Source organism: Pyxicephalus adspersus, chromosome Z (genome assembly GCF_032062135.1).
Source record: "Pyxicephalus adspersus chromosome Z, UCB_Pads_2.0, whole genome shotgun sequence".
Lineage (NCBI taxonomy): Eukaryota > Metazoa > Chordata > Amphibia > Anura > Pyxicephalidae > Pyxicephalus > Pyxicephalus adspersus.
This window is the reverse complement of record NC_092871.1, coordinates 43,987,033-44,010,975: the sequence shown is the minus strand read 5'-3', so window position 1 is coordinate 44,010,975 and position 23,943 is coordinate 43,987,033. Positions and strand designations below refer to the sequence as shown.

The 23,943-nt window shown below is 35.8% G+C and overlaps 1 protein-coding gene across 1 annotated transcript in view; it reads left to right on the top strand.

Annotated features, from left to right (window-relative positions):
• LOC140344309 (vascular endothelial growth factor receptor kdr-like) overlaps positions 1 to 23,943 on the top strand; it is a gene marked incomplete in the record, with an annotated part of 140,408 nt that overhangs the window by 93,695 nt on the left and 22,770 nt on the right. The window contains 13 exon segments of the mRNA XM_072431382.1: positions 623 to 769; positions 2,254 to 2,382; positions 3,185 to 3,291; positions 4,236 to 4,371; positions 5,954 to 6,058; positions 7,861 to 7,974; positions 10,831 to 10,919; positions 14,367 to 14,520; positions 17,306 to 17,403; positions 19,278 to 19,400; positions 21,024 to 21,135; positions 22,456 to 22,555; positions 23,321 to 23,426. Coding sequence (XP_072287483.1) covers positions 623 to 769; positions 2,254 to 2,382; positions 3,185 to 3,291; positions 4,236 to 4,371; positions 5,954 to 6,058; positions 7,861 to 7,974; positions 10,831 to 10,919; positions 14,367 to 14,520; positions 17,306 to 17,403; positions 19,278 to 19,400; positions 21,024 to 21,135; positions 22,456 to 22,555; positions 23,321 to 23,426 — 1,520 coding nt within the window.

Sequence of the window (23,943 nt, the reverse complement as noted above, 5' to 3'; positions counted from 1 at the left end):
ACAGTAAAATTATTCCGGTAGCAAGCTAAAAAATCAAGAATGTCTATTGTTTGTATTATATATTGTGCACTGAAATTCCAACATCATAAAAAGTTTTTATAAGAACAAGCATGATGTGTAAAGTGCTTTAAGTTTACGCTTAAGTCAAAATGGCAAATTAGTAAGCAATGTGAATTTCATTAATACATTATTAATTTGTTACATTGCTTTTTTGAATACAGGTCTGTTCCTAGTGTGGCTTGTGTGCCAAGTTTTCCAAAGCTCATGCCCATTGCCATGCATATTGCATGCACATATGTTGTATTGGACAGCCCATCTGAGTGGGCTGTCCATCACATCACACAGAAATTAGGGCATACTACAAGTTTAGCTTGCAGCACTGCATGGAATTGTGGTGACATGAAATTGGCTGCATTATGTTGGTAAGGTAAATGTCAATTTGTTGCACAAATCCAAACAAAAACATGAACGTCAACACAACACACTAGTGGGAATGAACCTTACGTTTGAAAAAAAGATAATATACATAATTTACATGTGCTAGTAAATTTAAAATTTTAGACAAATAACTTAGGGCCTAAACTAATTTTGTGGTTTTAAGTGTTCAATATTTTTTTTACAGAAACACAAGCTCCATGGGTGGTGCAGCACCTTCAAAATGTAACAGTAAACAGCAGCAGCACATTGATCCTGGCATGTAGAGTCGATGGACTTCCTCTGCCCACAATAACCTGGTTAAAGAATGGATATGAGATTCAACCTGCCTCAGGTAGAATATGCAATATTACTAACTTTAAAGCTAAGGAAAGGAAGGCGGGGGGTGTTGCTGCAGCTTCAGATACATCTTGAAGCTGTGAGATCAGAGAAAGAAATTTCAGTACAGCAGAGGAACCTGTACAACTCTGCAAGACTGATGGTAAGTTTAGCTTGAAATCTGATTGATTACTACATAAAAACTCCAGGTTGTTTGTACACAGAAGCTTTTAACCTCCTAGCCGTTAAGCCCGACCTTCGTACGGGCAAAAAAAAACGGCTAGGATGGTTAACCCCAAGTTTTTTCCCATCCCCACTTACCTGGTCCCCCTGTGCTCATCCAGCGTCGTGTTCGTGTTCCAGCGTCGTCCTCCGTCGATCGTCGTCTACCGATCTCCCTCTCCAGCGTCGGGTGTCCTTCATCGGGTGCCAGCGGGACCGGTAAGAAGCCGGGCCAGCAGATCACAAGATGCCGGCCGGCGGAACACAAGATGCCGGCCGGCTTCTTACCTGGTCCCGCTGATCGTCCACGTCCTTCTTGTTCCAGCGCCGGATGATCTCTGAAGTGAGAAGCCGTCCGGCGGAGAAAAAAAAAAAACGGATGGCTCCTCCCTGCGTGCGTGATGACGTTGGCGTGTGTGCGGGAAATTCAAATTGAAACTCATTCATTTATTTTGTATTGGATTCAATACAAACTCCTGTATTCAATCCAATACAAAATAATTCAAAAAATTACAAAGTACATAACTGGTAAATTCAAACGCTCATTTTGTATTGGATTGAATACAAACTCCTGTATCCAATCCAATACAAAAAATAAAAAAAAATAAAATAAAGGTAAATAACTTGGAAATTCAAATTTATATTTTGTATTTGATTGGATACAAACTTGCGTATTCAATCCAATACAAAATAATATAAAATTAATACAAAGTACATAACTGGTAAATTCAAACTGTCATTTTGTATTGGATTGAATACAAACTTGCGTATCCAATCCAATACAAAATAATATAAAATTAATACAAAGTACATAACTGGTAAATTCAAACGCTCATTTTGTATTGGATTGAATACAAACTCCTGTATCCAATCCAATACAAAAAAATAAAAAAAAATAAAATAAAAGTAAATACATTTTTTATATTCATATTATCTACTAGAACCCCTGTTCGGACATATTTCTGTAAGTTACAGGTCTACAATTTAAAAAACAAAAATTTCATGAAAAACAGTGGATCACTTTTGGTACAGAAATCTAGACCTCAGTGTAACGCTCAGGTGGTTAATATGGGTATCGTTGTAATGTTTACACTTTAATGAGTGCATACATTGCTGTCATATTAACAGAATTTACATAGCTTCAAGTTGCTTGACAAGGTGGCTGTGCTAATATTAGGTAAACAATAAAGTAACTATCTATCTTGCTGTGTACATTTGATTGTAATTTGACAGTAATATGTTTTTTCCACCTTTGTTCACTTTTTGTTCTTTTTGTAGGAATTACTTCACTTTATAATGAAAACTTGATCATTGAGCGGGTAAAAAAGGATGATGAGGGACTGTATACATGCCGAGCAGTAAATGAAATGGGTCATGTCAACAATTCTGCTTATGTTATTATTCAAGGTGAGTTGGTATGCCTATTTATTACATTTCATGGTACATGCAATGCAAACCACATCTTTTGATGTTATATAGAATGTGATGTTAAAGTATAAATTTTATAGGGCAGCCAAAAGTAAATACAAAAGTTATGTTTCTTCTTATTGTTGTGCACTCCCAATAGATGGAATAAGTAAGTTTTATTATTGCTTTATTTGTAATCCCCTTGGGAAGTTTTACCCATACTTTCAAATCCCAGTAACTTTGCAAACATTGAAGGAAAACTGTCCAGTGAGAACAGAGTTCTTGGCTGTCCCCGGATCCACCTTTTACAGTAAGAATACTGACCTGGAAACAGGAAGCTTCAACAATAAAAATTCAAGTCATTTGTGCCTGCTTTGGGAAAATTACCCTTACTTAATGTCCCAGTAACACTTGGCCCAGTTCTAGTAATAGCCCAGTGCCAGTAACACTATGGTCCAGTCCTAGTAACACTGTATCCAAGCTCCCGTAAATGGCAAACTGATTGGGCACTGATTAAGTATTAAATAATAGGTATCATATGGAATGAGTATGAAATAAAGATACATCTACGTTGTAGGCGTGGTATTAGTAGACACTTCTTTTATATATATATATATATATATATATATATATATTTATTTATATTTCTATCAAATACACTTAAAGTTATATACATTAAATTGCCTTAAAGTTAAGTATCTGCCTTTTTGATGCCCTGTGGTTGAACAATGTATTGATCATTAGAGCAATATTATGTGGAAGTGAACTGGTCAATATCTGAATTGTATGATACTGTTTACAGGTGGTGAGGAGAGGTCCAACATAGAAGTCATAATCCTTGTATGCACAGGAGTGGCAGCAACTTTGTTCTGGCTCCTGCTGACTCTCTTTATACGTAAGCTGAAAAAGGTATGGTATTTTAGGGGGAAATTACTTTATCTGGCATTACACTGTCCTGATATTGTTTGGAAGAAAGAATTTAGGTGTCTTTATTCCGGAACAGAGATTAGAGCATTTCATATAAGTCCAACATTTTATGAGAGATCAGTTTTTAGTAAAATGCAATGGGTATAATTTTAGCCATATCAGACTGCCATGGGGCCTGGAGCTGTCTGTACAGTTTTAGCAGAAAATAAGGTGATATACCAGCTGCATTAAAACACATATACATGGTAAAATAGGCACAAAGTGACTGTAAATAAAAAGAAATATTCTGCTATTGAAAGACAAATACAGAAATTTTGTTCCATTTCTTTCTTTTTGAGTTTTACCCTAATTTTCTGCGCACAATTCTGATTTATTGCATTCTAAATTAAATTCTGGTTTTTTTTTTTCTGTACCTTACCAAAATCACAATAACTAAGTTACACTGTCTAAAGTCAAATTTTAATCGATGCCGATTAGTGGAATGCTACTCAGGCAAAATGAATATTTAAAAGCATGCAGTAAAGTCTACATCACCAGCTTTTGTAATACTGTACCCATAATGCTTAGCATTTCTGCTTCATGGGTTTTCTCCTAGGTCATTGGACAGAGTCTATAAAAGTGAATAACTGTCTGGTGAATAGGTTAAAGATGGAAAGGTACTGTAGGAAGTTGAATTGCCTAAAAAAAAACTACATATGTCAGGTATAAAACTTACACCAATTCAGAGGCTCCTACCAGTCATAAAAATTTTAATGATATTTGTCCTGGTAAATTGCTTCTTATTATTTCATTATGGGTTTTCTAAATCTGTTTTTAAACTACTAATACAGCCTGTTCTGGTTGAGAGTAACATAATGTCAAGTGTTTATGTGGATGGACCACTTTATAGAATCACATATTTTATACTTAGGTTTTCTTGTTTGCAGCCACATGCATCTGAAATTAAAACAGGTTACCTGTCTATCATAATGGATCCTGATGAAATGCCATTAAACGAGCAATGTGAAAGGCTGCCTTATGACAGCAGCAAGTGGGAATTTCCTCGTGATAGGCTCATTCTAGGTATGTGCAGTCTGTGTTACTGTTTTCTAAAGCCCACCTTTGGGCAAAGTTGCATTATTGTTTTTTTATATATATATATACTTGTCGTTTAGACTTGCTTTTATATAATCCATATCTAGGTAAACTAATTGGTATATTAGTTGTGTCTATTTTCTTTACTTATGCTTACATTTTTGTTAAGTATTTTAAGTTAAAATCATTGATACAAAGTCCTGAAGCCTTAAATTAAAGCACATGGGTATGTCTTTAAAGAAACATGAATCAAATTCTTGAAGACGATAGAGTGTAGGGCAGTAGTCCCCTCTCCTCTGAAAGGTGTTATATTTGCAAATAGGTTTTATATTCTGTTACAGTGCAGGACGAGCATTATAAATGCTTGTACTCCGTTTTTACAGCACAGTATTAAAAACTGTTATTCTTAGGATCTCTGCTGGATAAAAGGTTAAACAAATTCACCTCACAGTAACTTTGTATACATGTGTGTTTAATGCAGTTTCCTCATTTATTTATAAACATACCTCATGTGCTGCTTTTATGGTATATGTTAATCTCTCTGTAAGCTGTCATCACATGGTGGGCTTGCCCTTATCTCTGTTTGCCAAACCTTGGTTTCTATCACTAGGGAGTAACCCATCACTGTGAATTCCTTGATGACCTGTACATTCTTTCACCCCTGAGTAACTGAAATTGATCTTTTTAATCTTAATACCAAGACATAAATATTGAGCTGTCGTGCAGCTTGCACTATTGCCAAGTGCCTTTACCCAGTATAAAATCTTTGTGGATTTTTTTTTGTAGTCACGTAGCAGAGAACATGAAGCTAAATAATACAAGTTCACAAAAGTGGAGCCACACCTGCTTTGCTACATTAGGAATTCAAAACACTTTGCAACAGATTATATGAACACAGAGAAATGCAAAAATATCATGATTCTAGTCTCCTATTTATTGATTATTGAGTATCCTTTGAATAGTCAAATAAAATAATTCATATATAGGACTTAAAAAAAAATTATTTGGCAATGACAAATACGAATTTTAATTAAATTGAGATTACCTCTTTCAACACCAGTATGCAAGTATGTCTTTGAAAAAGAAGAAAAAAAATTCAATAGTACAATAGGTACAATTTTATTTAGTAAATGTTTCTGCAAATTTTGGCTCCCAGAGCTATTTCTGGCTAAATTGGGTTTTGCTAATGTAATGGTAGCCTGCATCAGCCGTAACAAATCCTTGTCACTATTATTGTGGTCAATATTGTACATAATAATAGCCTAAACTTTTTTTATAATAAATTGAAATATTTGCTGTGTTTCACTAAGCTCTACTTCCTGTACATATTCCTTTGTTAATAAACTCAAGTTTTTTGATTCTTTTCTTGCTAACTCCCTTTGTGCATGAATTTGGGGCTGATTTATGAAAATAATTTGATCCACAATGGCAATCAAAGTGTTGAACAACCAAACTGGCAACTGAACGTTGTTGCACCAGGTTTCACCTGCTGCCTTTGCATGACCTTTTTGTTTTTTTTTGCATGTGTTATTTGTTCACGGTTTGGCTCACTGTTGACTTTCAAATGCAGGTAAAACGTTGGGCCATGGTGCTTTCGGGAAGGTGGTGGAAGCCTCTGCTTTTGGCATTGATAAATGTTCAACGTGCAAAACTGTTGCTGTTAAGATGCTTAAAGGTATCATTTCTTCTTTGGTTTACTTTCTTGGGTTCCTCTGTTGATAATTTGGCAGTTTTGTTCACATATGATTCTATATTGTTTGTCTGTGCTATTGGGCACAATTTTATACCATATTACAAGATATGCAAGTTGGGTAATTGACTAAAAGGGTATTTGCTAATGAGTGCAGACACTGTGTTGACTTCAACTTTCCAGCCATGTACAAAATATTGAATGAATAATGTGGCCTAAAAATTTTTTACTGAATTGCAAGTTGATTACAAATAAAAGAAGGAGGATGTTTGAGGGTATACATTTGTATGGAAAACACAAAACTGACCTATCCCAACACTGTTCTTCAGCAAAGGGGCCGCTTTCTTTTTTAACAAAAGATGCACCAAAGGAGTATCTTCAGTACGAACGTCTGCAAGTTGGGAGATGCATTAAACTTTGAAAATGCATGCACATACATCTTTCACAAAGAAGAAACTGTGCCAAGCCAAGATGTCCAAAACAGTATTGACCATGGGATGGTGCGCTGGCCTTGCAGTGCTAGTGTGAAGAACATAGTTGTTGCAGCATTTGAGATAAATTAAAATTTAGCATTGTCCATGTAGTGCAAATCAACAGGCTCATTTTTATACACACAACAGATACATATGCTTACTACTTTGAGCACTAACGGGAAGCCATGTTTAAGTTACATTCAGTAGAATTCCTAGCTTTAAGGAATATGGATTCTCTATGTGACAGCACTGATTGGCACAGCACTATGCAGTGAAGTAAATTGCATGTTCCTTCATACTGGTCCTTCATACTGGTTTACTCCCATTTGCCGAAGCTGCATGGCTTAGAGAGTCTGGGCCTGATTTACTAAAGCTCTCCAAGGCTGGAGACTGGCCTGCTTTCATGAGTGAAGCTGGATGACCCAACAAACCTCAAATAGATTTGATCCAGGATTAAAAACATTTGCTAGAAAATAGCAATAAAAATCTATTCCAGGTTTGCTGGATCACCCAGCTTCACCAATGTGAGAAAAGTATCTTCTCCAGCCTTGGAAAGCTTTATTAAATCAGGCCCTCTCTGTCTATTTTTTAAAATCATTAATACTTACTGACAAGCATATTAATCCTTGTGCTAATAAAGCCTAGTAAGGTACATGGTGGGGGACCATGTTTAGTAGAGTTTACGCTTTAAACTAATCTTGGAAAAATAGAATTTGGAACGCTGACAACCATCAGCCTGTTCAGTGGGGCAAACTGCAGAGTGGTAATCTTCCACTTTGTTTTAGTAAGAACGGATACAGAACAAGGATGCAGATAAAAGGCTTGATTTTTCTATCTGCATATTTTTAGAACTGGAACCTAAGAAAATAAATAAAATAAATCATAATTATATTACAATTGACTGTTTGGGATATGTGGCAATGTCAGCTGTGAAGCACAAAATCTGATATAAACAGAATCCTGCCAGATCCTTCTGTAATACATCTGGAGAAAATAGTTGACTCTGCCATATCAAAATGTCCTTTAAATATTATGAGTTCCAGGGCTCTGACAATTTACTCATCATAAAGATATCACTTGTGCCTTGACCATCGCCTGTATCTGTTGTGTGCTGCAATTAAATAACTTTCATCCTACTATAGTCAGGAAAAGGATGACTCCTGAGCATGTCTTGTGTTTGAGATTCCTCTCAGGGGCTGTGGTTGTTTTCCTTTTGTCTCTTGATGTTTCCCCCTTAACCTAAACAGGATTTTCTGAGCCTTTTAAAAGTATCCCTTTGTGTAGAGATGACTGTGTCCTGTTTATCTTAAACAGAGTGTGCAACAAACAACGAATGCAAGGCTTTAATGTCTGAGTTGAAGATCCTTATCCATATTGGGCATCATTTGAATGTTGTTAATTTACTTGGAGCTTGCACCAAGCCTGGAGGTAAGAATCTATATGGCCACCATTGCATAATCAGCCAAGCAAGGGCCCTCCCTACAGGAGCTGAAAATTTAAATTTCAAGTAAATAACTTAAGTGCCTCTGAGTTAACTGCAGCCTAATTACTGAATTCTTAAGTAAATGAAGTCTGGGGTTATGCAAAAACCAAACATGAGCTCATATTCATCAAAGGAAAATATTGGGTAGAAAATACTGTGTTGTGCACACGCATTCCACACATTCCCATTGATTTTTTAATCTGCTTCATCAAATATTTACTGGAAAGATAGAGCAGTTTTGCCTAAGGAATCGTAGGTAATTAGTTGATATTTTTTCTGTGGGAGTTGTTGACAATTCTGGATGGGATTAATTTGTTTTGTTAAAGATAAAATATAATTCAGGAAACAATGTTAGCTTTCAACCAAGTAATTAAGAAACTGAAGCTGCCATTATTTTACACTGTTAGGATTATATATATATATATAGCATCAGCTCAGAAGTTAGCACTCTGGCCTTTTTGCAGCGCTGGGTCCCAGGTTCGAATCTTGGCCAGGACTCTGCATGGAGTTTGCAAGTTGGTTTTCCTCTGGGTACTCCGGTTTCCTCCCACATCCCAAAAACATGCAGTTAGGTTATATGGCTACCCCCAAAATTGACCTAAGACTGTAAAAAAGACATATGACTATGGAAGGAACATTCGATTGTGATCCCCTTTGAGAGAAAGCTAGTGACATCATGACTATGAACTTTGTACAGCGCTGCATAATATGATGGTGGCATATAAACACTGTGTAATATATATATATTATATATATATATATATATATATATATATATATATATGCAGTTGCTAAACTTAAGCTGCCCAGGTGTTTTTATCACTTGCTAATAAATTTAACCAATTGTTATATTCAGCATATTACAATTCTCAATAGCAAAGATATCAAATAAACCTAACATCCAATCAGACATAAGAGGCATATCAATGCATTTCTATATTCAATAGTACATCAATCAGTGATTTCTTTAATGCAAGCAGTGTACGTCTGCAAGTTGCCATGAGCTGCTCTTGGCACAAATTTATTTTCATAGCACAGAAATGTAACTCATGATATGTTTGTAAAACAACAATGAACAGTTACACAAAGCAGGGCATTGCCATACAATGCACTGCACTGTGCTGATTAAGGGGATTTATGGTGCTTTTAGGAATAAATAGCAACTCGGAGCACCAGCGTATGTCCTGTCCATTACCGTATGTTGCCTTAACACATGGTAATACTTGCATTAACTCAATGCACTGGTAAAAATAGGCCCTAAGACAAGATTTTGATTCTGAAAATATTTAGGCCAAAACTTAATAGTTGAGTAAAAACACTTTAGGATATATTCAATAAGGTCATGCAAATCTTAGTAATAATGTCTGATATCAGTGTGATAACTAATAGCAACCAGAGTCCAGTATTCTTGAATTAAATAGTTTCAAAGCACAATTATTATTATTATTACAGTATTTATATAGCACTGACATTTTACGCAACACATTACGATGTCCCTAATCATGTCACTAGCTGTCCCTCAAATCTAATGTCCCTACCATAGTCATATGTCATTACCGCAGTCTAAGGTCAATGTTATTAGGGTGGAAGCCAATTAACCTCACTGCATTTTTTTGGAAATGTGCCCGGAGGAACCCACGCAGGCACGGGGAGAACCTGCAAACTCCTTGCAGATCGTGTCCTTCAAACCTTGGATCCAGCGCTGCAAAGGCCAGAGTACTAACCATCGAGCAACCATGCTGCCCGCAAATAGACTAAAATAGAGTTTTAAAGCACAAATAGGCCCGGAGTTTGGTTACATAAATAGATCTTTCTGAATAAGTGAACCTTTTTTCCCAAGAAGTACATTTACATTTTATCAGGACATATTAGGTTGTCTTTGTCAGCAGTAATTACAGCATATGGATAAATACATTTTGCAATGTTTTAGATTTACACAGGAATGTAAAGAATGTGATTAAACAATTCTGGTCATTCTTTTAAACATTGCATGGTGAAGTAAAGAAACCCTTTTTTGAACATTAGATGTGAAGTACATTAGAACTGCACACTTCAAGATGACTTGAATTGCTTACTAAAGCTACGTACACACTTCCAATTATTATCGTTGGTAAACGAACGACGAACGATCCTGCACGATATCTGCGAACGATCGTATAGCACCGATCCTGTACATACAGATAACGACACGATCGTTCGTAGATATTGTACACACAATAGATGCGATCGTTTGAACGATACAGGAAGTTACGTGCACCACAGGAACGTTCGTTCATCACGCATGCTCAGACCATGGACGATCAATGAACGATCGTACACACGAACGATGGTCAACGATCATCGTCCAATCCGATCCGCCGGTACGGTCGTTCATTTCCAACGACTTTCGTCGTTCGTCGGCGTCATTGGTTACTTTTTTTACGAACGATTTTTGCCCAATCGATCGTTCGTCGTTCGTTCGTCGTTCATTTTGAACGATAAAAATTGGAAGTGTGTACGCAGCTTTAGGCTTTATACAATGTATCTCTACTACTGCCAAGTGAACTAGAATAATAGTTTTGTTAGACAACCCTTTATTTGAATTATCCTTCAGTTCATACCTGGAAATATGTGTTGTTTAATGGTATTTAACTTCTAGTTAACTGATTGCTTCTTTTCTTTTATTATAGTATGGAATCTATGTAAGAGCATAATCTCATTTCCACATAATTGGTTATCATGCAGTTTTATCTCATTGTAATTGTAACCAATGCTGATAATGACACGTTACGTAATGATTTATTTTCCTGTCTCCTCAATAGGGCCTCTAATGATCATTGTGGAATTTTGCAAATATGGAAATCTTTCAAATTATTTAAGAAGCAAAAGAGGAGACTTTATAGCTTACAAGGTACAAACACTATATATAAACTTTGGAATTAGTGTGATTATGTTGAAATTCATGTTGATTAATCATACAGAATGCTTTTCTAGATCTAGTAAATGTATGTAACCCATACTGCAACAATGTTTTTTTTTGTAACATACCAGATATGGTATTGATTTACATCATAAACTGGCAGTCATCCATGAAATAGAATTATGTAGTTTGCTAAACATCCAAGAAAAGGTCAATATGAAAAGTGCAGGGACCCAGAGCATCCAATCTGGAACAATTTTCTACTAATCTGGGTTAAGTAAACAGAAAATTATTTTCTACGGGTTGCTGCAATTTTCTTATAATCATGGTCGTATTATAATTATTTACATTCTGTTATAGAGGAACTAAACACACAAAAAAAAAAAAAACTTACCTTCAATCCCGCAGGGCAGTCTGATCCATCTGGAGGTCTCTTCCATCTGGTCCCACATCATCCCGGCGTCCGTCTTTGGGACAGTGTTCCAGGCGCCGCCATCTTCCCCTCTTCTTCCTGGTCCTTCTTTCTACGTCACACGACCCAGGCGCAAGATTGGGTTACATAGGTTGGAAAAAAACTTGCCGATCTCACTGCCCATGCTCAGGCATGCGCAGAAGGAGCACCTAAGTGCCTCCCGGGATGTGTGACGTAGGTTTCCAGGGAGGCTTTGCACTCTCATTCATTCTCGATCGCTTTGACAGAATTTTTACTTTACAATAAAATGTTATCTACCCTTTTATATGAAGTGAAAAATCTGAGTTTAGGTATGCTTTAATTGTAAAACATTAAATAGAATATAACTGGTAATGTTATGTTTCTGCTTAGTGAGTGTTTCATCATGCCATCAGTTGCATAGTCTTTTGCTGGTTGAAATCCTATTAGGACTTCCAATGACCCAACATCATTTAGTTTAGTTAGTTTTTAGCAATTCCTATTTATTTTCACAAATAAATTGAATAGTTAAAAATGGTTTCATTGTTGGATAGGTTTTCACTGTTATCTGCATACCCATCATGCACGTACCTTTTATTTTCTGCCCTGGTGACCGTGGGACATAGACATACCTTGCAGGTGTTCTAAACCTTCCATGATAGGTTTTTCATTCCTATTGTATTTTATTATTTTGTTTTTTGGATTTCATTTTTTGGTGCTCTTTCAACCTCAGGGTTCCAAAGCTGACACAGCATAGAGTGCGTTTGTAAAGCACATCACTATGCTTTATAACTAAGCATTCTTTTTAAGCAACGGTATGGCTATCATATAGGTGTACCACAATTTTTTTTAAATGAGCCTTTATTATTTTGATTGACACAAGTAATGGACCTCTGCAAGTCCATTGCAGAGGGAGCAAGTGTGCAGGTACAGCCAGCACTAATGAATAGGACACTGTCACCATAATATGATTAATATGTAATTTAAAAAGTGAAGGTATAAGCACAAACAAAATCAAGAAATTTAAATGTGTACATCCACTGTTCTTCATTCCATAAATTATTCTTTATTTACTTGGAAGAGGCCTCTAAACTTTCCTCATTGAATGTGTTCGGCCTCTCCTCTTTTCTGTGCCTGCCCAGCAAATCTGCCATGTCTATCACTTATGTAACTGTCCCAGAATAGAGAAGGAGATAATTCTAAAGGGTGGCTTGAGATGACATTGAGTCAAGTGGGGCTGCTGAAATTTCATCCAAGATGGTGATGCCAGGTTTTCATTAAGGGATCTAGTAGAACTGTCAGGCATATAAAAGGCTTCTGTCTTTTCTGGAACAATGTCCTAATGTCAGTTTCCAACACCCCTTTATTTGGCAGAAAGCAAGTGGGCAATATCTCCTTTAGTAATGTAAATTATAACCCGCAGCTCAATTTGTTTTATACAACATACCCCAAAGTACTAATTCTCATATAGTATATAAGTTGATATAAGTATTTTTTTTCTCTGCTTATTATTTTTTTAATCTGCTTAATGAAAATGATCTCTGATATGAGCAGATAATTATTTTTTCTCAGTCACCTCTTGACCCCTAGAGCTATTTATCTAAAGCAAAGGCAAACAAGTCTAGATCTACTTGCTAAAAAATAATATAAATACTTTAACTTTTATGAATGCTTAAATGTTTTCCTTCCTGAATTACAATATTACCTCATGTTTCTCTATGATATCATGCTAGTTTTGTTTTGTCAGTTTAATGGCACACAGTGAAATTTATCCAGGAAAGCAGCCAATCCTGCTGGGGCACAGTGACTATTTCCATATGACAGCAGACCAGATTGTTAAGATTGTGACAATGAAATTGACGAGATATAACACATTTATATATATATATATATATATAGCACATGTGGCAGCATAGAAAGTATTGCATTTTGGAAAACAATAGATATTTATCTTTCAAGCTGCTCCTTGTGACAGCCCAGCATGCAGTGGACCCTTCTCTCTTTTCACCTTCACAGTGTGCTGTAGATCTAATCGCAATACACAATGATATTACATAATGGTTTTGGGCTATACTCAATAGTTTACCAGCAATGGATTTTCCTGGAAATTTTAACTTTCAGCTAGTTTAAGACACCATTTCTAAATCTTCAAACGTGCTTAAAAGGGATTGTGAATGGGCCCTTTGTGTCCTTTCTTACAATGCAGAGTACAGGTGTATTTTGGTAATTGAATTTCCATAGAATTAAAGTGTTACTTGTCAGTGTTAGTGATAACTTATTTTTGACAACCTCAATCACATGAACATTCTCTAATGCTTGTAGGTTTCGTACGTCTATCCCTTTAGATTAGTGTTTCTCAACTAGGGTTCCTCCAGAGGCTGCTTGAGCAATAAACAAGTTGAGCCTCTCAGGTCAGTTTAAGTGACACTGATCTATTTAGCTGTAAGGGTGACATTGGGTGACATTTTTCCAATTAGCTAGCAATGTAAGAGGGATTCTTCCCACTGACTACCAAAGTAATATTCTTTGAGCTGTGGAAAGTTTGATTTTAGTAGGGGTTCACTAAAGACCTGAAAGTTACTTTAAGGGTTCTCCCATGTTAGAAAAGGTTAGGAAAGGCTTCTTTAGATATATAGAAAAATCATAGAGGGTCATTACATCAAAAATTTGAAGTATCAATAGTATGGTCTACAAGAGCAGAAGAATGATGTGTGTGTGTGCTGAACTGAAAACACATTCATTTTTGTACTATGTTTATTATATTAAAGCTGAGTAATATGAATTTGGAGAGATATTTGCTGATGGCAGAAAATGTGTTCCTTGTCATGGAACAAATTCCAAACGAAAAACAAATGATCAGTTAATGAGCAGTTAGAGCATTATTTCCAAATCTGAAGGGTACAATAAGCAAACACAGAACTAATGAAAATGTGTAAAGTTGATATACTTTGTTTGATGAGCATTACTACTTAGAATTTTTGTTTTTTTAATTCTTGTTTTGTGCTCAGTCTCAGGAAATGGAAAAAACAGCTGATGACTCTAGCAATGACCTCTCTGAGTTAATCAAGAGAAGGCTGGAAAGTGTTGCCAGTACGGGCAGTTCAGCCAGCTCAGGATTTATAGAAGATAAAAGCTACAGTGATTCTGAGGAGGAAGAAGAAGGTAATTAAAAGATTCTCCAATTAATTATCCTAGTGATTATTAAAAGTTGAACTGCACTACTCTTCTAGAGACCTAGTTAAACACCAGGTAAACATTTAGAACACGCATGTTGCATGCCCAAAAAGATGGTATAAGAAATTTCACCCTCTCAGTTTAGTGGGAAATGCTCCATCACCTCCCTTCCCAAATCGAGTGAAGAAACACTGAAACTTTGGATTTATTCACATTGCATTAGTATGTGATAAACAAACCTCAAGTAGCACATACATAGTCAGTATTAGACTGCATAACATCTATGGCAGGTAAAGCTGACCAACCGTTAAATATGCACATAATCATTGGTAAAATATTCAGAGTATCGGTATTTAAAAGTTCATATAACATTTCTAAATTAAATTGTAGAGTGTAATAGTACCCGCAACTTCTGCATTTTTATTGTGTTTGAATGGAACAAGTTTAGGCCAAGCAAACCATAAAAGTTCTCTTAAAGTAAAATAGTATTTTTGATGCCACATCCTTAGAAACAATAATACTACTTTCAACAATGAAAAGAAAATACTTTAAGGCATTATGCTCAACTTGATTTCAAAGCAATACATAACCTTTTGCTTTGCTTAAGTTAAAGTAAATTATTTTTCAAGTTGAGCCTGATGCTTTAAAAGCCTCATTTTATGTTGTTCAAATTTCTCAGTAAAAATCCTGTTTAAAGCAGATGCTCTTTTGGCATCTGCGAAGTTGCCACCCCTAGCCCATATCATTGAAAGTGTGTACAGCCACTGTGGACAATCATTTATTTAGTTTTATAGGTTTAATTCTACTATGCAAGGAAAGATCCCAGTTTATGACACCCTAACAGGCAGTGACAAGCTCCCTTGAGGCCCTATGTAAATCTATATGTTGTGGAGTAATGCAAATGCTGCAACTCTGAATACCACCCATGAAGCCTAGAATTATACAGGACAGTGTTAGTAGTTCCATGTGGAAGAATTTGTGTGTAAACCTCTGTGGTCATTCTGAATCAGCCCCATTTATTAAAGTAGCCAATTTAACTGCAATCTAAACACAATCTGCATTTGGTTCTGAATAATGTAAAAGGATAACTGTGGGACCAATAAAGAAAAATTATTATTCAGTTTGGCTTGGCAAAGCTATACCCTATAATGTGGGTTGGTATATCTTTTATGCCAGGGATTTTATTAGTCCAAGTTGAAAGCTCAATGTACCACCCTACATAAATTTCTGACCCCTCTGTGTGGTTTTAGGAGCGGTCTAAACTACATTTTTCAGTAGGTAAGACTTTTGTTTGTCTAATTTAAATTATGCATGGTTAAACCATATGCAAATAGCCAGCTTTCCAACACTGAAGGCCATTAAAATCAAGGTTTTTGGAACTTCAAAGATGTCCATGGTTAATCAGGCATTCTGTCACTTCAACTTCAAAATTTTGGGTGGTCCAATACAAAGCAATTGCTAAATCTGACCAAAACTTTCACTTGAAGTAAATGAGCATTTGAAGAAGATGAAAAAGCTTGTCTCTTATAATGGAAATAGAAATGGTCATACAAGAACTGTGACCAAGTTCCAGCATGGCCCTAATACAACTGCATTTTGCATTGTATCTGGATGTTATTAAAAAGCATATCTAACTATTGGCACTCTCCCTGGCTGTCTTACATATGAGCCATATAGGTTTCTACAAGATTATTGGTATAGAAGGCCAATAATGCCCATTCCTTGCTGATACTGTCTTTTTATATGCCCTCTGTACTGAGCACACCATTTTACAAAAACATTTTCATTCTGGTCAGGAATATTTCTGCAAAGTGTTATGCCCATATATTTTTAAAAACTGGAGCAAAAGAATATAGTTCACTGCATCTAATGAAATCTTGCAGTGTATGTTTCTAGAAGAGCTGTGACTTTCTGAACCTAAAGCCAGTTTGAAGAGCATGCAAACCTCAAAGCATACACAACCTTACTGAATTTTAGCTTGGCAGACTGAGTCACGAACAGATTACATGCTGTGCCAAAGACCACACTAAGATTAATTAACAGCTCACAAACACCCAAGTCTCTTTTGTATAGAAGACTGCAAATGTTCAGTCTGAAGTGTAGTAGTTTCTGGTAATTCCTAACATTTTTGGCATGTCAACCCCCTTGAACATTCATTGCATGAAAATCTTTTTATTTTGACTTCTGTCATTCTTCTTATGATGGTAAAAGCCCCCCCCCCCCCCCCCCCAAAAAAAAATGATGCTGTAAACTGCAAATTTCTTACATAAACAAGCAGTTTATTGGCACTTTAATTGCCTTGTGAGATGATACTTTTTGGCCACAAGTGTTGCCAGTATGTAGTGTTGTAAAAAGAACAATAGTGTCAAACTGTACTTTTAAACTTTGAACAAAGATCTTAACTCTTTAACTTAGATGTCATGCAGATGCCTTCCTGAGCAGTGTTTGTACCCTGCTCTGCACAGATTAAGATACCAATCCAGGCCTTTTTATGATCCTGAAATGATTAACACTATTCTTTATCATAGAGCACCATGTTTCCCCCACACTGCAGACAAGTCATTTCCAAAGAATGTTTTATCACACTAAAGCATCTATACTAATTGCAGGAAATATTTAAAGTGGTATCAAAGAAACATCAAGCCGTTAGCTGGGAAAATGCCATAAAAGGGTATCAGAAATGTTGAATTATCTGCATTGTGCATTGAGAGCAATGTAATAATGTATTACATTTAAATAATGTAATAATTTAAATAAAATGTTTTACTTTCAGACCCTGAAGAGATGAGCAAGAAACAGCTAACAATGGAAGATCTGATTTGTTACAGCTTTCAGGTGGCAAAGGGCATGGAGTTCTTGGCATCGAGAAAAGTAAGAATTCCAGGACTGTACAAACCCACCACATAGCTTTTATTTTCAGGCCAGTTTGCAAGCTAATGTGTTTTAGCTCACCGCGGAGGCTATCCCTCGTTTTATTTATTCTGGGACATATCATTTAGTAAATGGGAAACTTAACCAAGCATTATCTTTTTATTTTCCAACCTCATTTTGTCAACATCCTATTTTATGCCGCCTGCATAAAATCTAGATATTCGTTGTTTATTTTACACTGTGCAAAGTTTGACTTAAAAAGACAAAAACAAGTAAATATATTATTGTTTTTAAAATTCTACATTTTTCTGGGGGACCCAATACACCAAGCTAGGGCATTTTTAAATGTGTGTTCATTTCATCCGTTTATAAAATCTTTGAACATAACTACACATGCTTATGGAAACAAATGCTCAGAGGTATAAAATGGAAAAAAGCAATGTTTAAATGAATCCTCCTTGGTTTTCTTTAAAACTCTGCCCCATCCACAGACATTATAAACTATCCTCTTAGGATCTGGATTTTGTAATCCTGACAGAATTGGTTTTCCTTAAACATAACCCCTCATCCAAACACAATTAAATGGCCACTATCTTTTTTTTTTACATTTTTTCATTACAATCCCCAAACTAGTAGATTTGCAGAAGCAAAACCATCTCACATGACTCTTTAACTCTTCTTTAAAACAATCAGTATATATCAGTATAGTACAGTATATTAAGGATGATGGGTTTTGGTGTATCAAAATAGCTTCTCAAGGCAGGAAAATGTGTTACGCTCCCTCCCTTATCAGGAAGGATTCTGGTTTGTGCCAGGGGATCTTGATGGTAGTAAAAGCAGCACTTATGCCACTTACTCACAATGTTCAGCATATTTTCTTTTTGGATAAAATATATGCTTTGTGGAGTCTGTGCCAACACATTGTACCTCTTTCATCATTTCTGCAAATAAAACATTTGGCATTGTTAAGCATCTGAAAACACATAAACCCTGAGACAATGGGACCTCTGATAACCTCTATTTTTTTCTCCTAGAGATTGCTCTTTAGATTAAGTGACAGTCTAGTAATTTAGCACTGCAATGAGTTCTACACCACTGTATTACATGAACTTTAGCTATTCCTAATTAAACACTGTGTCCAATAAACATTCTGTCTATTGATACAACCATGTACAATGCAGTATATTCCTTAGACTGCCCCAGCTTTACTAATCTTCACAAGAATGACTTGCTTCCTGTGCTTTTGTACCATAGATCAATTAGTGATCTACCAGGGAAGACTGTCCGAGACTGGATGTCAGAAAATATGAAGGCCCTCCTTTCTGTTGATGTAGACCTTGGCTAAGATAATAAAATATGCAATGCAAATATACAATTAGTAGCATAGGATTGAAGAAACATGTTATGACAACAGCTTTTGAGGTGATAACAGTCTTGCACATGAGGCACAGCTGGAGAGAAGACAGTTGTTAATGGTGAAATGTGGTAGGAAAGCAAGAATAGGGTGGAGGTGGGTGTGCAGGATCTCGAGCAGGAGAAAAGAAGCCCAAGGTAAGTCTTTTCATAGGACTGTTCTGTACATTCTAAACATTTCACCTTGGTGATTTTAGACTGATAAAGATTCAGGTGTAAATAGATATTGGAAAAGAGAGGGGCAGCCAAAGAGAGATTTTCTAGGTGCTATCCTACTAAATATTGTAATACACTATAGTACTACACAGAACCATGTGTAAGATTCTGCCTTCTGTTAAAGTAAATCCATTGGTATTATGTTAATGAATAAAGGACCATTCTTTAAATATTTGAAATGCATGTTTTTGTTCATAATATATCCGGTATTTTTTAAGCATGTCTTTCATTGCTTTGTCTCATAGTGTATTCATCGAGATTTGGCTGCAAGGAACATCCTCCTGTCTGAAAATAATGTCGTTAAAATCTGTGACTTTGGCCTGGCCCGTGACATATACAAAGATCCCGACTATGTGCGCAAAGGAGATGTGAGTATTACACTGTAGTAAATAGCCTGCTCTGCATTTGGGAAGAAGATTAGAGACATAATCTATAGGAGAGGGGTCAGTTTAAAATTGAATGAGGTTCCTGGTGACTCAGTTGCTCCTTATTTCATATTTTATTTTGAGCAGCTGAAGATTTTCAATAACTCTTACCCAAGTGGTTCATAAGTGGCTGAACCAATATACCTAAAATCTAATATTTGAAATGATCATTATTCAGCAGTAATTAATCTTAAGTTGTACATAAGCAATTCTGCACATTGTACATAAGCAAAAAATAAAAAACTGTTCTATACAGCATATGATATGCCATTTAATATATAGTATGTCCACAATTGAACTGCAGGGGTACAGAATTATCCTAGGGTAGTTTAAAATATACTGCTTTTAACAAATATAATGTAACTTGGTTGCTCGTGGAAATATCATTTAAGTGTAGGAGCTTCTTCTGTATTTGTTCTGTGGGATGCAATAACGGTAATATAACTGCCAATACATAGGTATTATTTTCTAAACTGACATCTTTACCAAAAATCATATGAATTTTAAGATTTATTACCTATAACAATCGTATGTTTCCCTGATAGTGAAGGGTCTTGCTTGTACAAAACTATATATAGCAGTCAGTCCAACTACCTGCTACAACATTCTGGTCAAAGTTAAACACGGAAAGCAATATCTCATTGATTGTTGCAGGAAAAACTACACATTCCAATACTCCAGTTTAGATATACAAATGTCACATTAAGTGATGTAAAAAAAAACTTTAGGGTTTTAACTTGCGTTTTATCATAACAGTAAGGTAATTTCAGGAATAAACTGAGATAGCTCAGACAAATGCAGAAATGTAGATTTTATTTTTTTCTAATAACGGAAACAGTGAAGTGTGCAGAACACTTAATCAGGTTATTTCCAGGTAGTTTCTTCACACTACATGGAAGCTCATAAATATTACTAAAATTGATTGTGAGTATTTATATCAAAATCAAACAAAGTTCATCTAAAGGGGAACTATGTCTTTAGAAAAAAAAACTTTGTAAATTTTACCTACGCTTTAAAAAAAAATAACAGAACACAAAGTTGTTAGATGTAGCATGTACCTGCTCCTAATTGCCCCAGGCAGTGTTCATGGATCTGTTCTGTATCTGAGCAGTGGGTGTTTTTGGTATTTATCTAAGGGGGGGGGAACCACCACCAGTTGTTTTGCTAAAAGCATAGCTGCACCTGAAGACAAATAAGCATAAACTAACCACACAGACCAGCACACTCTTGGCCACACACACTGCAGGGCAGATGTATAATAGTGTTGGGGATATCATTGCACAGGACACTTTTCAACAGTGTTCTTTGTGCATCTCCAGTAAAAATGTCAAGGACTGTGTAAAACAATGAAAGGATGAGGCCAGTGACTGACAAGTGTGGAGAGCTGTGTAAAAGGCTCCAATGAGTGAAAAACCTCTGACAATGATGATACACCTCAGCAATCTACAGGCAGTGTTTTCATTTTTGCCTACATAAACTCCTGTTAAATAGAATAGACATTGACAGGAATGAGAGTGTGCATTATATGTCCATAGAATATTGATGGATTGGTTGTCCTCTTTACAGGCAAGGTTACCTCTTAAATGGATGGCACCTGAAGCTATATTTGATAAAATCTACACAACACAGAGTGATGTGTGGTCTTTTGGAGTGCTGTTGTGGGAAATATTTTCATTAGGTAAGTTACAGAAGTAAGAGGAGCCTAATAAACTTTGAATTGGTAATTAGATTCTGGAGCTGTGAAATTGCAATTCAATTTTGTATTTTATTCTCTAGTTTCCAAACAGACTTCCATTGCACACTGCCAGTAACACATACAACCACAACTGGGCTTATAGTGCAAGGAACAATATGTAACCTGAAATATCACTTTACAAACAAATACCATTCATGTGTCACATACCCGAGTACAATAAATGTGTATAGATTTACTGCTTTTTTGTAGATAAAGTGTGCTGTCAACTTTTTTTGTACAAAACATACAAGAAAAAATAGAAGTGGGTTGGAAGGCCTCTATTAGAATTATCTTAACTATGAGCCCTTGTTTAGACATACCTGTACATCCCAAATTAATGTACATCTCGGAAAAAATGCTCCGAGATGTCCAAGCACACGTGATTATTATTTTCACTGCTTTATTGAGTATTATTGAAGATGTTCTAATACCAGTCAAAATTAGTATTACTGAATGAGTGTTTAAAGAAAAAATGTTCAGGATACAAATTTTCTCTTTGGCTCTTTTTCTATATACATTTGCAGCCGTGCCTCCAGCATGGTCTAATATATAATGTCCGGGAACAAGACAGCTACCTAGCATGGAAAGTTTTGAGAGTGTTTTATTATTAAAGTCCTAACACAGGCATTGCTGTGGTTTTGGTGTATTACGAGTGTTTGGCTTGTCCCTTTACATGCACTGCCAAAACAAGAGCTGGCACAGTCACTGAATGACACTGTTTGTTTTGGTGTGTGATTCTGGGTTCTTTTTTAAAATATAAACAGGTTAGTTAACCCATTATAGCTATTTTTTACGGCCCTGTCTGAAAAATACAGACTACAAATATTTGATGGACATTTGAGTTTATCCATGTTAGGTAAGGAGACTGCATTTACTTTGATATGGTAATTAATCTTTTCCTTCCATTGCTGGAATTCATAAGCTTGTCTTTTTTGTTTTTCTGTTTTTTTTTTGTTTTTTTTTATATCACAACGTTTTTCTGTTTGGTGTTAGACCTAGTCCTTTGGCAATTTTGCACTGGATTGATCATTTGAGCAATTTTCCATTCTTTGCTTTCATAGTGATCCAATGACTTCAGAACTTTAAATCAGTGAAATAATGTAGATTCAGTTCTAATTCACATTTCTATAAGGTTTTTCCTGATGTGACACCTATCTCATTAACACTAATAGGCATAATTTCTTATTCTTTTTTTAAATCTGTTTCTTAAAAATGGACACATATTTATTATATTTGTATTATTTTGTTTTGTTTTTTGTGAAGGTGCTTCTCCTTACCCTGGTGTGCAGATTGATGAAGACTTCTGCTGCCGACTGAAGGAAGGGACCCGGATGAGACCTCCAGAGTACTGCACTCCTGAAATGTATGTTTTTTGTCAACATTACATAATATAAAGTTCACTTTAGATGTCTTGTAGAGTACTACTTGTCTATAGAGTATTGGCAGTTTTAAAAAAAATCAAATTTTAAGAACAAGTTAAGGAAAGGAAGAGAAAAAGAAAAAAAAAAAAAAAAAAACAGAAAAGTTGGCGTGTTCAAGACCAAAAACCTTTACAATCTTTTTCTACACGGAAAGAAGGCAGATGTGTCCCTGCCAGAAATAGATAGGATGCCTTGTTTGTGATGCTTATACATGGGCAAAATGGAAGAAAGTAGTTGTTTACAGAAATAGTCACAATTCAAACAATCCTACAGGAGGACAGAAGTGCCGAATTGTGAAGGTTATCCACTTTTATACTTTCCTATAATTACTTGTTATTGTAAATGTGTGGCTGTTTGCATGACAATCCAAATCTATTCATCATTGTATTTTCAGGGTTTAGGTCATTAGGATGGAAGGTTATGAAATAGGTCAAAACAATACAAAATAATTATACTGTTGATGTGTTTTCAAGTCTCCATTTAAAATAAATAAAGCAAATGTGAGCAAAATAAATAAGCACACAAATAGAACATTTTATTGTAAATAAAAAATTGAAAAGGCTGTGTGCGTCAAAGCCAATGACATTTAATAAAGTATGAGTTACAGGCACATAAGATTGATATGATGCTCTTGTAAACCAGTTAAACAAAAAGTTCAATACATTTCTTAAAAAAGAAAGTCAATACATTAACTGTTTCTTTCATAGGTACCAGACGATGCTAGATTGTTGGCAAGGAGTCCCAACAGACAGGCCCACATTTACAGAACTAGTGCAGCGCTTGGGAGATCTCCTCCAGGCCAATGTTCAACAGGTTTGTTGTTCTGTTGATGTGTCCCTTTTTATTGTATATCTTTCAACAAGTCTAAGTCAGCAGTGTCTGCAGTGCCCCACAGATGTTAGACCAGGCATTGGCAAACTGTGGCCCATTGGGCTTTATAATCTGATCCATCAAATATTGATACAAAATTGTCCACTGGCAACAAACAACACTGTTTCCACTGAAAATGAATGTAATTTTAATGTACGTTTTCATTTACTTTTAGTTATTAGCTTTTACACTTAATTTATATCAGTTCAGGCAAATACTCTCCATTTTTTACTGGCCCGGCCTATCTGTCAAATTGTAAAACTCATTGTGGCCCCTGAGCCAAAAAAAGTCTGCCCACCCCTTAGTTAGACCATCACTCATCCAAACAAAATCAAGGAGATTGTGAGACTTCTGTAAGCTTAAAGCTACGTACACACATCAGATTTTTATCGCCCGATAATCGGCATCGGCCAATTATCGGGCGAAAATCTGCCGTGTGTACAGTCGGTGTCGTCCATCG